The 16,519-nt window shown below is 37.7% G+C and overlaps 1 protein-coding gene across 1 annotated transcript in view; it reads left to right on the plus strand.

Moving 5' to 3' along the window:
* csmd3b (CUB and Sushi multiple domains 3b) overlaps positions 1–16,519 on the plus strand; it is a 367,690-nt gene that overhangs the window by 97,055 nt on the left and 254,116 nt on the right. Inside the window, exon 4 of the mRNA XM_041808608.1 lies at positions 2,782–2,979. Coding sequence (XP_041664542.1) covers positions 2,782–2,979 — 198 coding nt within the window. The remainder of the gene's footprint in view (positions 1–2,781; positions 2,980–16,519) is intronic.

The raw sequence follows: 16,519 nt of genomic DNA on the forward strand, positions 1-16,519 counted from the left end.
ATTAAAGTAACTATGATGCCTCTGTATGCAGATATAACAGAGGCGTTTGAATTTCCTCTTGTGGGACTAATAAAGGAATATCTTAAAGAAAAAAATCATCCTTAGAAATGCAAGTGGGCTTAGAGTAAAGAGAAACTAGAATATTGTTTGAAAAAAACAACAGAGACGACAAGACCATTTTATGTGTTAAAAGATTAAATATTAATATATTTGCATTTATTAATAGCTAAATGATTATAAATAGACTATTTTAATTTACTTGAGTGTTTGGGATCCTACGTGTATGATCCTAGAAGCTAGCCTTTTCTGTTTTTAGCTATAATAAAGAGCAGCAGATGTGGCTAACTCTGTGCAGGACATGCCTTTTGCTATGTTTTTTATCCCAAATCAACATGTATTGTGATATCATATTGTACAGTATGGTAGTCTCTAGGGGTGTAATGGTACGTGCGTTCGTACTGAACCAATTCAGTACGGGCCTCTTGGTATGGTACAGACGTGTACTGAACAATACATGTGGAGCCAAGCTCAAACACAGAAGGATTACCAGAGAGCAACTCACTGTCAACACTGTCCTGACAACCACACAACCACAGCAAAGGACAGCAGCAGCCTGAATACTCCCAGATAAAAATGTCCTGTTTAGGAACACTTTGTTTCCCAGTAAAATACAACAGTGGACAAAGACAACAACAATAGCGCTGACTTTATTCAGCAGCTGAGTCGCTAAAAGCACATAGTCCAGCGGACCAATGAAAGCCTTTGAAAACGCTCCACTCAAACAAGAATGTCACCCTAAAGAGGAGGAACAGCAAAGTCTTAAGTAAAAATTTCTTTAAAATTTCTTATTCTTTCAGATTGTTTTTTATTATAACAATGGTGCTCTGGCTCTGTAAATCAAATTAATTTTACCTTCATACATCAGCCTTGAAGGAGGGAGAGACGGACTCTGCAGCTGCATCCTAGGTAAAGATATCCTCAGATTTCACACAGCTCTAACCTCTTTATCCGCCAAGATGGGCTGTGAAAAGTTCTCCCAAACTTTGCAGTAGGTCCCATTGATTGAATAAGTAATCCAGTGCTGAAGTCCGTGTTGAAATCGGTAGGAAAGATGCTAATTAACATAATTAACAAGCTAACGCACGGTATGATAATGCGTTCAAGTTGGCTGGGAATTTTTTTTTTTAAAGGATGGGTATAAAGGTGTCAATGTATCAAGCTAATGCACGGTGGTGTGATGATGCGTTCAAGTTGGCTGGGAAATTTTGTTTTTTAAAGGATGGGTATAAATATGTCAATATATCAATGAAAATAACCTAGTAACTCAAAAATGTATTGAGTATTGTGTATTGTAATCATTGAAGAACTTTTGGAAAGAGGTTACAGCATTATTAATAATATAAATGTAAATTATTCAGCCTATTTATTTTCATACAATTTAATTTAAAAATTAAAATTATATTTTATTTATTCGCTTAAATTACCATACTGAAAACATACCGAACCGTGACTTCAAAACTGAGGTACGTACCGAACCGAAATTTTTCTGTACCGCTACACCACGAGTAGCCCCTGTATCATGATACATGCCGTGTCGTCGGGAAATACCCAGCCCGAATCCCTACCCTCCACTGTCTGCTTTTTGAATGATTATTTTTTTTATTTTTCTTTGTAAGAAATCCCCTACAGCTGTATTTTAAGTTTTCATTCTGAAATTATTGCACACCCTTTAGGAGTAAGGCAGAAGCTATAAGGTTTTCATAGTTTCTCTTGAAATTTTAAGAAAAATTGGAGCTCCATTTTCACTACTCATTTGGGAGCCCTCTGAGCATAATCTTTCTCACTACAACTCCTGATTTACCCCATTCCCTCATCTTTCTCCCTTTCTTTAAATCATCCCCTCTTTCCTCTCTCCCCCCTCTGTCTGAGCAGCTTCATACTTCTATCTATCAAGTTGGGCATCATCTGTCTCTCATTTTTCCCCGCCTCCCCCTCTTTTTGTCTCACTGTGCTCTTACCTCCCCCTCATACAACCTGTCTGTCTCCCTCCCTCCCCAACCCCCTATCTGTCTCAACAGTTTCATAGTTGTATCAATCAAGTTCAAACAATAAGACCAGAGTTGGTCCCTGTTCTCCCATCTACTTCCTGCTTTATGGCTTGTAATACCCCTTTCTATTCCTCTCTCTCTCTCTCTCTCTCTCTCTCTCTCTCTCTCTCTCTCTCTCTCTCTCTCTCTCTCTCTCTCTCTCTCTGCTGTGCTTGTGTTTGTGTGCGCAGATGTTTATATCCACACGTGTGCATATGTCTTCTGCACAGAAGTGTATCTAGAGGGAATAATGTGATTAACTATAGAACACACTGCTATTGTCTCTCTCCTTTTCTCCGGGGCTACACTTTTGTCTCCTTTGCCTTGGAAAACCATCAAAAAAGTTCTTTTACAGCTGCCATGATATACAGTACTGTAAAGAACCACAGGCTTTATGACCAAGATGTATGTGTGTTTAGGGTATGATTTTAGAAAAGCTGAAACAACGTGTGGCTGTTTAAACTGCATAATCACAATGTGAGTGTCTTCCTCATCTGTCCATGTGACTGTGCGTTAAATGGTAAATTCAGTTGGAGGTCTTGAGCTGCAAGGGCTCCAGAGCTGCCTGTATGCATCACTGTAGTAGCTGGCTTTATTGTCTGGTCAAATGGCAGATGTTTGTGTGGAAAATATGTACTTAAACATTTAGCACAATTTACTCAATTTACCCCCCCTCTTTTCCTTTCCTGTGCAGAACTCCACAGTTCATCCTGTGGAAACCCGGGTGTCCCACCCAAAGCAGTGCTGAGCGGTGGCCCTCGTTATGCTGTGGGAGACAGTGTGCGGTACAGCTGTGTTCCTGGTTACGTCTTAGATGGCCACGCCACACTCACCTGCATCACCAATGCTGGAAACACAGCCGTCTGGGACTTTCCTGCTCCAATTTGTCGAGGTATAGAGGACTAAACCTGTATGTGTTTATGCATGACTGAATATGAAGGGCTTCATTCCTCAGGGGCAATTCATTAAATGTCCCCCGTCCAACTTAAAATTGAAGGCAGACAATGGAAACTGATATTAAAAGACCTGCATGTAATTATCTGCATCTTTGATGAATTTTTAAATTAAACTTCATTTAATGTTTCCATATTCAAAATGTACGGAGTCTTGGAAGAAGCCCCATCATATAATGCATGTTTATGTGTGTATGTGTGTGAGAGACAGATAGACAGACAGACTTTATCCATGTGTAACTGAATGTGTGTAAGAAAGTTTGAAGCAGAATTTTGAGGAATGTGTGTGCTTTCTTTGATGCTCTACTTCATAATCAGTGTTCTGTGTGTGTGTTTTTATCATTGTGTGTGTGGCGGGAGAGTGAGGCAAATTTGTGAAGCGTACTGTAAGCTGTTGTCTATTTTTGGATTCTGGGTTGGCGAAGGCAGACTGTTAGTACAGTATATGGTGCTTTTTCAAGGCACCATCGAATGTTTGTTGAGGAAGAACTGAATTGCACTTTGTACATTTGTGCTTTTAAACCTCCATCCACCCCCAAACAGAGTGGGTGGATGCAAACCCAGAAACTTGTGTGCAATTATTGCATAATTTCTCTTGGAAAATAATTTTGAAACAATAGGAAAAAATTACAACAGCCAGAGTAGGGTCTTTAAATAATACAAATCTGCCACCAGAGTAAAGAATTCTTAAAGAATTTATTTTTTTATGTTGAGGAATTCAGCTTGTTTTCCCAAGAAAAAGGAAAGAAATATGTTTAAAGATTGAGAAAACACCAAAATATCCTTGTCATCACAGGAGAAAAAACTCCCAAATACATTGCTGTTCTGTGTGTCTACATAAGGTCTCCCTTTAAAAGAGATCTTTGATCTCAATGTGACTAACCTGGTTAAATTAAGCTTAAATAAAATATAATATAAGGCTTCTGTATTAATACTTTTTGCAACATTTTTGTCCTGGTACACATTCAGGACCAAATGAAAACAGCTTTGCGACCCACTTATGGGTCCCGACCCACCAGTTGAGAACCACCGATCCAACCCATGATTACCTTATGTCACAAAAAACTGCCCTCCATTAAGTGTTTTTACTAAACTATAAACAAGAAAGAAAAGCTTTTAAAAGTAGCCTTCCTGGTTCACACTGTGAGCCACTCACAAAGAAGTCAAGTAAAATAGTAATGTCACTGTTAACAGCCTTTTTCCCTCATTTGAATTCTTTTACAGAAAAAAATGTGATTAAATGGTAAATAAACTGGGGGTGTGTGAGATTAGCCGGCTAAACTATTAAAAACAGATCCTTTGCTGGTCACCGGAGTTACGAGTCAAACTCTTAGCTCTTAATATTTTGTAATCACGTCCCACAATCAAAGTCAAATGCTCCATGTAAACTGTAACGCAACTGCCCCCACCTAGTAGCTACTGTAGCACTACTTTGATCTGGAAAATGGAGGTAAAGTTTTCAAGAAGCTGTGTAAGAAACACAAAAGTGACTACATAGAATAGGTGTTGTCCATCACAAGTAAGAAGCACAGAACATAAATGAGATACAGCAAAGAAATGGCAGCTTACAGTTGCAGTTCTCATTTCCTTATGTAGCAGTTTTTGGCATCATCAGTATTATCATAGTAACAGCAACAATCAACATGTTGAGCCTTACCATAGTTCTGTCATGGTGGCTGCCTACAAGATACATCCTATCAAAACTATTAAAGTTAAGTATTTTATAACTGTTGGCAATATCAATATTTGAGGTACTGTAAGTACTCATCTAGAAAAAAATATACATAGGAGTTGTAATTTTTAAATGATGAAGGTAAAAATTTTTGTGTAAAAATTTTACAGATTGTAGCTTTAAAATCTTGAGTGGATTCTCTTATCCTGATTTTAAAAACACTGTCAATAATTATTTAAGCCCAGTTGTATTTTTTATGATCACTGTTATTATGAATGACTCACTTTTGTAGACAGGGTTGCTTGTACAGCCAATCCTACGGAGAATAATCCCCATAATCTGCATTTGCTGCTCTCAGTAGCTGACCACTCATTGTTTCACTTTGCCAGTCCATATTGATGAGTCTCTGTAGCTCTTATTGGCCCCTGTTATCAAAAAATATATACAGTATGTGCTGCCAATACACAGGCACTGACTTATCCAGAGATCCAAACATTGTGTGGTTTCTTTTAAAGAAAGTGGGACATCTACGTAGCAAGCCTGAGTGACACAGAGAGATTTTTGAATAGTTTGGACCAGAAACTGGACTTACAATTAACGCCCTTGTCTACCCTTTGGCTGAGTCATTCTAACTACATTTAAAACCACAAAAGCATCTGGAAAACCACTCACAGCCAGGGTTTGGGAAAGGGCAGAGCCTTTGAAAAAAAACTACCTACTGAAGGAGACAAATTGAACTCTGTAGAGAGCTGCATAACAAGAATCATAGCAACTGTAGACATGTCAGTACACGACTTTTTTCGTTTTTGAAAAGAAAACAACTCACTGCTGTTCTTTGTTCTTCTTTTAACAAAGAAATGTTGTCAAGTTCTGATAAAACTGGCGCTTTAGCAGCATCCACGCTAATGTCTTCTGCCATAATTGCACCAGCCTCTTGTTGCTGCTTGCTTATGTCACGACTCTGCCACACCTGAAAGTACTGCCCCTCGACGCTGATTGGTCCTGTCACTTTCTAACCAGGCCCAAATGGTTCAGATGGAAGCTTTGCAAGATGGATTCGCCAGTGAGAAACATGAAAACGGGCATATCCATCTGCTTTGCAAGGTTTGGTATCAGTAACATGACCTCTAAAGATGGGAGCATATTAAATTCACTACTACCAGCAGAAAATGAATCCTAGGTTGTGGCTATAGAAGCTATATTATTGTTATATATTCAGCCATGCAAATATAAGAAAGCATGAAGTAAATCAAAAGTCCCCAGGTTTTAAGTTAAGTATGATCTGGCCATTGTCAGAGCTGTGTCATCCTTGTACGACCAGCATTAAATTTGCATCACTTATGCTGTTTGTGTCTTAACCTGTACCCACCTCATGAAGCGTTAGACTCTAATTTGAGGCTTGAAACTTATGACCAATCATATTTTGTATTTATGGTGTATTATAAGAGCTGAATTTTGCTTTCCCATGTAAACCTCCACATCTGCAGCACAAGCAGCCATACAGGTAACTTGATGGAGCCACAGCTATTACAGACCACATCCCATGTGGGTAGTGTATAAAGTTAACATAATGCAACATACATAACATGATGCACGTTTCTTTTTTCATCAGCACTGTCATTTAATTGACAAGCACACGTGTCTGTCAATAGCACACATGTCCAACATGAGACAGACTACGTCTGACCTTGTGAATGGAGATCGAATCAATTCAGACAATCTGTGGCGATGCCCAACTCTAGTATCAACAGTCTCTTCACTCCTCCTGTTTTATTCTCCTATGATCTGAACTCTCAGACACAGTAAGTTAGTTAATATATTGAACCTTGCTGCTCCACCTGAATGCATCCCAGTTGTAGATCTGATAAGCAACACAAAAGCAGTCATCCAGTAGAGCAGCATTCTTTAACGCACAGGAGAAACCTCTAATACCCCTCAGAGGGCACTGAACATTACCATCTTCCCAGGAGACTGGGGCCCGGATACGCTATTGGACTTAGAGGACTATCAGTTCAGGGTTTATGCCCTCCTTAGTGATGCAAGTACAAGTGATAAACAGCAAAGATAACACCAACTGCTACAAAGAAAGAAGGAAACGAATTGCTTACAAACAGAAGGCGTAGATCTCCAGAATGGACCTCTGGGAAGCTGCTGTAGGAGCTATACTGACTGTCGGCAGCAATAATTTAAGTGACAGTGTACGCTGCATTTAAGGTCACGCACAGAAAGGAAGCATTAATTCTCAGATTCATTTTTAACAAGAGCAAATAGGGCTGAAGCTTGGACAAGTGACTAATCAAACAGAATGCAATCCAGACAAGACATAGGCCCCTTGCTGTTTTTTCTGTACCATTTATACCAAACTAGAATGAAAAGCAGAGAGAAAATAAACCCTTCAAAGATGGAACAAAATTAGATCAATAGGATTAACCCAGTAGATATGTGATAAACTGTGATTAACTCAGTTAGATATCATGAAGACAGCATGAGCATCCACATAGGCCACCTGTTCAATAAGACTGAAACGGAGCTGTAGCTTGCTGCTGGTTCGTATATGCTCTTTCATAGATTTTTTCTCTTTACCTAACTCAGTATGTTATTTTAGAAAACAATACCCTGCAGTTAAGACTTAATCTACCTTCTGTGTGCACAGCAGCGACAAGAAGTATAGCTCTTTGAGTAAATCATTCTGTTATTAAAATGTGGTAATATGGAGTTTGAGCATGCTTTAAAGGTGTTAGCATGAACACATCTCTCGAGAAATGGAGGACTACTGGTCTGCATGGTGCTTTAGGCAGTGCTGTCTAAACATGGAGATAAGCTTTCATTATAAGGAAAAGAAAGGTGTTTAGCACCTAACCTAGGTCCTTTCTGCTTTTCACGGTCATTTGGCTTAAATTGATTTCATAAGGCTGTATGACAACATAAATAATGACACGTAGCCTACTTCAAATTCAAGTCTTTAGAGATGATTATAAGATACATGTGTTTTCTATTTCTATGTCTTTTAGCAAAGATCAACTCTAAACAAAGCCAGTCCAATGTGTGCAACAATATTCTGATTTGTAGCACAACACACCTCACTGTGCACTGAACTGTAATTTTGTTTGGGTGAAGAAAGAAGGAGAGCAGAGGAGGGAGAAGAGGGAGAAGGAGGGGTGGCAACTTGTCACAGCTGGATTAGTAATGTCTCTGTCACTCTGTCAGGGAGGCTAAGAGGAGCTAAGCTATTAATACGTTCACACCAACTCAGAAACACACATACACAAATAGTCACAAGCCCCTACACACATGCACAACATGCAAAGAAATGTACCCGCACAAAACATTCTCATATTTATGCAGAGTTGTATCCCTCAGTGTCTCTGCTTGTGCGTATGTGTGCGTGGTGACACCTCGAGGCATTCATACCAGCCGTAATAGCTTTCTATCAATTATTCAGCTGTGCAATCAAAGGCCTCAGATGCAGTGCTTTTAATAATATCCCCAGAAATGTATTCTCTCTGTCTTTCTCACTCTCTTGCTCCCTCTCCCTGACTCTTGCTTTCTCTTTTTTCCATGTGTTTGTTTCTAATCTTCAACCTTTGGTCATTTAATTACATAAATGTAAACAGGAACACCTACCAACACTTAACTTCAGATGCATTTAACATGAGAAGACTTAAAAATAGGGAGAACTCGTCCAGTCAGCACGTTTTAATGCTGCTACTTTGTCCATATTAATCTTTCACTTTTATGACCAAACCATGTTAGGTGAAATCAATAGAGCACATTTAGTGTTGACATTGAGCAATAGAATAGAGCTGCAAAATTGTGGTGTCATTGCTCAACACACTGTCCTTCTTTGTACAATGCCACCTCTGTTTAGGTATCTCAGACCAGTGGGATTGTGTAATTGAAGTCACTTTCAGGTTAAATGTGAATGTATAATTGTTTGCTGTTCTGCCGCTTTAGCCCTAAATCTAAAACAGGCTGTAACCAGTGCTTTTGATTTAATCCAACCTTAAACTGCGAGCTGCTTTTGTTGTAAGGTGATATTGTAAGTATTTTATTCTTTTATTAAAAATAATTTTATAGCTAAACATTACCACTTCCATGCGAAACAAGGGAAACAACATCATCTACACACATACGGCTTTGATCTGTTTGCACAGAATGGGTATCAAGTTGTTAAACCAAGCTACCAATGCTGTTAAGATCAAATACCAAACTGTTGTTTTCTCTATATAATTTATTTGTAAAAGACTCGAGATGGATCTAATATTACATGGGTGCTTTCATGGCTCATGCTACACCTCTTCAAGCAAGATGCTAATATGAGTCAGTATTTTATTTTTATTATCATACTTTTAAACAGACAAAGGCTAACAGACTTAGTTATTGTGGTTAGTTAGCTTTTATTTAAGTCATATTGGTAGATAAAATAATCTGGAGATGCAGGAACAATATTGTTTAATCCTCCTTGCTCGTAATTGCTTTCCCTTCTTTTTTTCATTTGAGGATCTGCGTTTCATCCTTCACATCCTTAAATAATGTGAAACCATTGTTTTGTGAATACATGTCACTGTATAGTTGTCCAAACTGCAAGAGTAACAACTCTAGAGGCCACAGAGTTTCAGATTGTGTGGTAATCCAGGAGAAATTGATGTGAGTTGGAACCATTTTGGATTTGAGCCTGCAGATCTGTTGAGTGACTGTATGTGATTTAAAGTATGCATATAAATTCACTTGACTTGACATGTGTAGCAACAGCAGAACCAATCTTACAAACACCATTTGAAATTTGGCCAGTATTGGATGGGCGCTGATTCAGCACACTTTTTTTTTTGCTCAGTCTGTGGTGTACAGAACCATGAGCAAAATATAATGGAAAAAAACCTTCTGCAAGGATACAGAATGACACACTAATGCAGTAGAAAAATCATCTAAATGCATAAAAATCTCCTGCAAGGACCTCTGAGTGCATCTGTGTGGGCTTTTATTGTACTAGTGTCAGTATGTGTTCGTCTACCAAGTTTTCTGCAGAATTATTTACAAGATAGAAATATCCTTGAGCATTCAAGGCATCCATACTCACACAAACATTCACTCTGACACACAAGCCTAGTTGGCCCTGAGAAAATTTCATCATGATATCATAAACACAGAATCAGCTTATGAATATTCAGGGTTTCTGGTGAATGTGCGTATGCGTGTGTGATGGGGGTGGTCTGAGTGAAAAAGAAGAGTCAGAGAGAGTGTGCATTTCTATCATATGAGGAAGACTATTTCAGCAAGATATGTGGAAATAAGGGGAAACTATAATTGACCCAGAATATGTGATGTGAGCTAGTACATGTTATACTGTTTGCTCAAATTGATTTCTGTACCTTATCTTAAATCACAGTATGATCATTTAAATATAAGAGGGAGAAAAGGTGAGAGAGAGACAAAGATGGAACACAACAGAAAACAAGCATGGAAAAAGGAGAGAAGGTGTAAGAGCTACAAGGAGAGCAAAGTAGGGGTTATTGTTGAAATGAAAAAGTAATAATGTGCTCTGACAAAACTCAAAATTAGACCGGCCAAGCAACGGAAATGAAATGAATGTTTGTGTGTTGTTTGTTGGTGTGTGCTTGTGGGTAGTCAGCATTACAAGACTTTGGCTGCTTCTCCTTGGGTGCATGCTTTGTGTGCTCGTCGGAGTGTGTACATTATTGGTTGAGCTCATGGCACTAATTCTTTTGCAGTCTAATCAGGCAATCTCCCTGTACTGAGCAAGAGCACTGCAATCATGATTTGTCCTGAACTGAGGCCACTCTGTGGCAGAGTTAAGCTTCAGTCTGTGACCTTACACAGCCCTTGTGGGACCTCATGAAGCCAATTTTAAGGGTTACATTTACAAGTGCAAAAGTATATGTGGATGCAGATAACCAAAGATACAAGCAACAGTACATCTGTAGGGCACAAAACCTTTCTTCTTCAAAAAGATTCTTCAAGGTTACTCTGAAGATTTAGGGCTCCACTTTATTATTATGCAAAAACAACCAACAGTACAAGACAACCTTGAAAAGAATAAACAAAAACTAAGCAAATTACAAAACTTTTTTTAGAAGTTTGGGACCAATCCAAAATACAGAATACCGCTGCACACGCGCGCACACATGAACACATGCACACACAGTAGTGGTGGGATGATAATATCAGTACACTCACTAGTATTGTTTCTGCAACAAAATGGATTTTGCAACACTTTCATTACTGGTTTAGATTAGGGATGCAGATAAGTATTTGTTTGAAACAATACCACTAACCGATAATTTCCTACTCCTGATGAGTGATAACCGATACAAACCAATATTTTTCTTTTCAATAGTACTTTTTAAAAATGAGTTTATTTTAAGTATATGTACATCTAGATGTTAGAGAGGTTGATATATAGTGAGCAAAGACATTTATAACAGTTCAAACTGACATCACTCATGTTTACAATAAAAATCAAAGTAGAGTTCTGACTTTACAGCAGTTATTTAATCCTTTTTAAACTTTGACTAGAACAGATGTGAACCAAAGTACAAAATAAACAACAGACATACTATGGTTTTGCAAAGTTTGCCTTTTTCACCCTTGTCATTAAATTAATTTAAATCTCCAGACAAACTGTCAAATCTGACATCTCAATCAACTAAACAAAAATTCAGCTGACATATGCCCAACCAGACATGTTTCCCTGTTAAATGTTCAAACAAATAGAATGTATTCCTCAATCAAAAATGAAGGGACTAAAAGCCTGCTGAAAATTACTCTACAGATAAAACACTAATGATAACAGGCTGTCATCATTGATAAATAGAGAGTTTGGTGGACAGCTTGGTTATTTTTACTGCACAAACAGAACTGAAAGAGAGCTGATGTTTTAAAGATTCACAATATGCACTTAGATAAGTCCTGTAGAAGGTAGGTAAAACATTTTAAGTACACCGTTAACACAAATGAATGCTATTGTCTGTGGTTAAACTTTTGTTCCTGAAGTTGTCAGTCAGACTGTAAATGAAGCCACATCAAACAGAGCAGGCAGGGATATGTCAAACAGGTAGAGACATATCTATGAGACTGATTTTGTCATTAATAGCTTTACCTTTTGAGTGTCTTTGGCAAACTTTCTGCAGTTTTGAAATGCCTGCTGAATCAGCACTCTGGTCCTAATTCTAGCAGTTAGGGGTGTAACAATCCATCAGTGTATATCCATACATTGATTGGTTGATTAATAAAGCAATCAGGTCGATAGAAAGTCAAAAGAACAATCTATATTGATGGTCCAAGCAACGCTTTTATTTTGAAATTCTCCCTGTAGTTATTATTTTGTTCAGTTGCTTTTATTGTGAATAGACAAATCAGGAAATGTGTTTTTCCTCTGCAGGAGAATAATGAAACTCTGGACTACAGGTGCAGTTAGAACACAGTGACAGTGATTTATCAAATCATTTTTCTGTGATATGCTCAAACATGAGTTGATTAAACAGTTTGTTTTAGGGCTGGAAGGTTAGAAGGATTTTGGACACTAGAAAGCCCAGCTGATGGCAGAGATGTTTCTTATGGCACAGCCTTGAACAGGTGTTGGCCTTAAATCTGAGTTTGCATGTATATTTCTTTCATACATCAACTGTCTGGCCCACTCCTCTAGAGATAGTTTCTGTGTTTGGTATATTCCAGCTATAGTCTTTACAGAATGCTGTATCACATTGTACATGCCCATTTTGATTGAAAACAAGCGTGAAAAACCTATACTAGTTGTCAAGCTGTCAATATTAGATGATAGTAAATAGGTACTCTCCTCAGCATGAGCTGAGTAACACTGCCTGAGTCAGTACTTTAAACTCTGCTGAAGTTGGTTGGTTGACTTCTACATAAACTTTCTATGACTTTCACAATTCATTTTACATCTGTTTGTGTGCATGCCTTTGTGTTAGTCTGAATTTGAGTGACTGCTGCTGATAGTGTTCATGACTGTGTCTTGGTGTGAATCTGAGTGTGTGTTTTGCCCTAGGCTTACTACATTTAGTGTCTGGTAAATGGCGGGATCGCCATTGTGGCATTGTTAACATCCTGACAGTGTAAGTTTCCAGGTGGCATCATTTGTTCTTTTCTTCCTCTCACTCAGCCTCGCTCACCTCTTCACTTCTTCTTGTCATCTCTTCTCACTTTGCTTTCTTTTGTGTTAGTTGTCAGACAGAAGAAAAACTGGGGCTCATGCACACACAGAAACATTTTTTCCTGCTAAGGAAATGAGCTTTTGTCTCATGTACATCTAAGGCATGTCTTAACTCTTACGTTGGTCCTGAATGTCACTATTTCTCACTGACTTTGATCGTATAATACCAAAGAGACTTGTGAGCTTAAGAGTTTCAAGAGCAGAGATCATTTATTTATTTATTCAGACACACATCTCCTCAAAGAAGACAAAGAGATGTTTTTCAAACTTTGGAAACAAATAAATAAGCCCTTGTATTGAGTGTTTTATGGAGACATGTATTAAAGAGACATTTTAAAAAAGAAGAAGAAGAAAGAATTCAAAATATCTGCATGTACCCACACGAAAAGGGATTCACAATGTTATTGGCATACTATCTGTATTGGCAGTCAAATATACTGTAGGTATATATAGATATAAAATATAACAAATCAAACTTTCTGAATGTATTGACAGCCAAATATCGAGACCATATATGAATCTACCATATTTCACTCTATAAAGTGAAGCATTGAGCTGTAAGTTGTAAGCTCAACCATAGGACCACTTTATCTGAAGTGGGGTTTTTTTTCATGTCATCCTCATTACTTTAACTTTAAGTGGATTCTGAGGACTAAGATTTTTGGTCTCAGCTACAGATAATTTAATTTTACGCTTGAGGAGATTTTTTAAAATTAATTAATCTGTTTTTTAGGTGCTATTTCATGCACTATCATGATCATCTCAGAGTACTGCCTTGAAAATCTGTTGCTTGATTAGGATAATTCATTTCAATTTAAAAGTAGCTACATCAAAAAGTCTGGTAATATTTGTGCTGACATTTTACATCATTTACTTTAATTAACACAGGTTGTTAATGAGTCATTGCATTTTGGAATACAGTTGTCATTGTCTGTAGGGTGCCTGTTGCATTGCCCCATGGAAGCCTGCTCTGTTGAACAAAGTAGATAAAAGCTGACTCAGCAAGAATGACTTTTGTGGTCCTTTAAACACACACTGTAAGACCAAACAGTTGAAGGTTGATAAAAACACAAGTTGTGATTACTTAAAAATCCAAAATAGCTATTTCACCTCTATTTTTCTGAGTTGACTGAACACACTTTTAATTTTAAATAAACAGCACTTAATTCAATTTTTTTTTGTCATTGTATGCAAATTATTTGACAGTCATCCCTTAATATGCAAAGTTTTTCCAGAATGCCATTGGGCATTGGACACTGTTGCACCATGAGTGAAGTTACTGACTCAGTTAGAGAGCTCCCGCCTGTGGAAAGCAACTTTAATACACAAAGGATGGTACGCTGAATATGATGAAAGAGGACTTCCTGGTTCACTGTGAACTTTTCACTCGTTATTCCTTGGAGTCCCTCTGACCTGGCTTGCCTTGAGTGTCATAAATGTTCAAGATTAAGGAATGTGATAGAAATAAAGGAAATTTCACAGTGGATGAAGAACATGTAGCTTTACAAAAAAAAAAAAAAAAACTTAAACATGTTGTGGGAAGTGTAGTAAAGTTTCCACTGTGTAGTTTAGCTTAAAAAAGTCAAATAAACCCAACATAAATGTACAAGTAATGATTACTCAAAAAATTATTTCCACTACAAAAAACTTTGATGTAATCAATTTCAACAAAAATGTTGAGCAGTTTCAATGAGTTTGGTTTTACAGCGTATGTTAGGCTTTCACCTCTAGAACGAGAGATGGAAGTAGAAATCTGGTTCTGCAAGGACCTGGATCTGCATTTTCCAAAACCAGCAATCAAAAACATTTTTACTTATTGTTACTTATTGATCAAGTTAAAACAAACGTGGTACCTTTGACTGTCAGATTTGGGAAAAATCAAGCAAACCAAAATGACTTGGAACACTATAGCACTTCAAGACGGTTATTCCTCTCATCTGCTCAGATTGGCCATAAGGGGCTCTAAAGTTTGTAGCAAGTCCTGTAAGTTAAAAGTATTAATCCAATGTTGAAATCTGTGTTGAAATCATCAGAATAAAAAAATAATTATTGGCCTTAACAGACAGGCGGTAACATTCCAATGTGGTAAACGTCAGCTCAGTGAAATGGCGATAGGCAGATGTAAATAAAATATCATTCTGTGTTTAAATGAGTGTTAATGGAGACCAAATGAGAAACTTGAATGAATGCAGTTTTGTGACCTAGAATTTTTAAAATCAATATAGAATGAATATAACAGATGCTATCATTACCATTTTTTCATCTCAAGCGCTACTTAGCTTTATAACTTCTGTTAAAAATGTGTCATTTTGTATTGTATCAGCAGAAATTGAAGGACATCCTTTAAAAGCAGAGTGTGAATATGAAATTCTAATGTTGTTGGCTTTTTTTATTCAGCATTCACAGAAAAACACACTTGAACATTTTTTAGATGTCGTATAACACTATCAAGCTGTGTTTTGAGTTAGGAAGTGCTTAAATGTTCAGAATTGCTGACAGATTTTCACTATCTCTGATCTGAATTTGCAGGTTGATTAGACAAAAAAGGGACATTGAATTCATTTTGTCAGTCCTTTCTTTTTCATGTCACGAGTTAGAACCATGATACTGCATTATAACAGATTAAAGCTTCCTTACATTTGCAACAGTGTGAATATGTTGAATGAAGGGAACAGTCTGGCACTTCATGTTCTCTGTGTGCTGCATTTTCTCAGCTTTAGACTTTGTAATGCATCAAATACCCACACAAAGAAGACAGAAAGAGGCAGGAGGCAGCCAATTTGACATACTCTACATTTAAGTTTCAGTTTATGCGTGAAGTTGTGTGAGCTAGTCCAGCTGAGCTTGGACAGATTACAGTGTTTATGCAGGTAGCTCTCGACAACCCAAGGCACACTCTCTGGCACATCCACACTTACAGCCCTCACAGTGCAGGAGGTTCAAACTAAGCTGTCATACTGAGTCAAACATGTTGCAGAGACATGCTGGCAGGCTGGCTGTATGTTCATGTATTTATGTTTTTTCGTTTTATGGCTTTTGGCATCTGTGAACACAGTTTATTTTTCATATCAGCGGTAGATTTCTCCTCTCTCTAGCAAATTTCAGGATTTTTTCTTCAAGTGGAGCAGTGTGAGTCCACCTACTTTTACTTGCTAACATTTTCCATAACTTATTTACCAGTCTGATGTTGTAAATATGCTTATAACCCATTTTATAAGTTTCCACTGAGATTGGTGCTTGGTGTGACAAGAGCACCCTCTGCTGGGGCCCCTACAGTCTGAAGTGGTACAGCCCGTTTACTGCTGCCAGTCTGCAGTGCTGCTCCTGTGGTTAGTTGAATAGTAATAAGTCCTGCCAAAATACTTGAAAATCATTTTAATTTTCTTGGTAAAATAACTGTTTCTCTTTATGAGAAATTTGGGAGAATCTCCCAAGATAAACATCAAACCTTTCTTTGATGCTGCCGATTTGTGTTGTCATGTAGGCTCTCCATGTTTTTTATGGTTTGCTAGTTTAATGAGAATAAGTTACTTCTCTGTTTTTGGAGCTAGGTACTTCACGAGTACCTGTGCCTCTGTAGTTATCAGGAACATTTACCGTTTTAATTCACATGTTC

The sequence above is a fragment of the Cheilinus undulatus genome, linkage group 16 (assembly GCF_018320785.1).
Source record: "Cheilinus undulatus linkage group 16, ASM1832078v1, whole genome shotgun sequence".
NCBI classification, from domain to species: domain Eukaryota; kingdom Metazoa; phylum Chordata; class Actinopteri; order Labriformes; family Labridae; genus Cheilinus; species Cheilinus undulatus.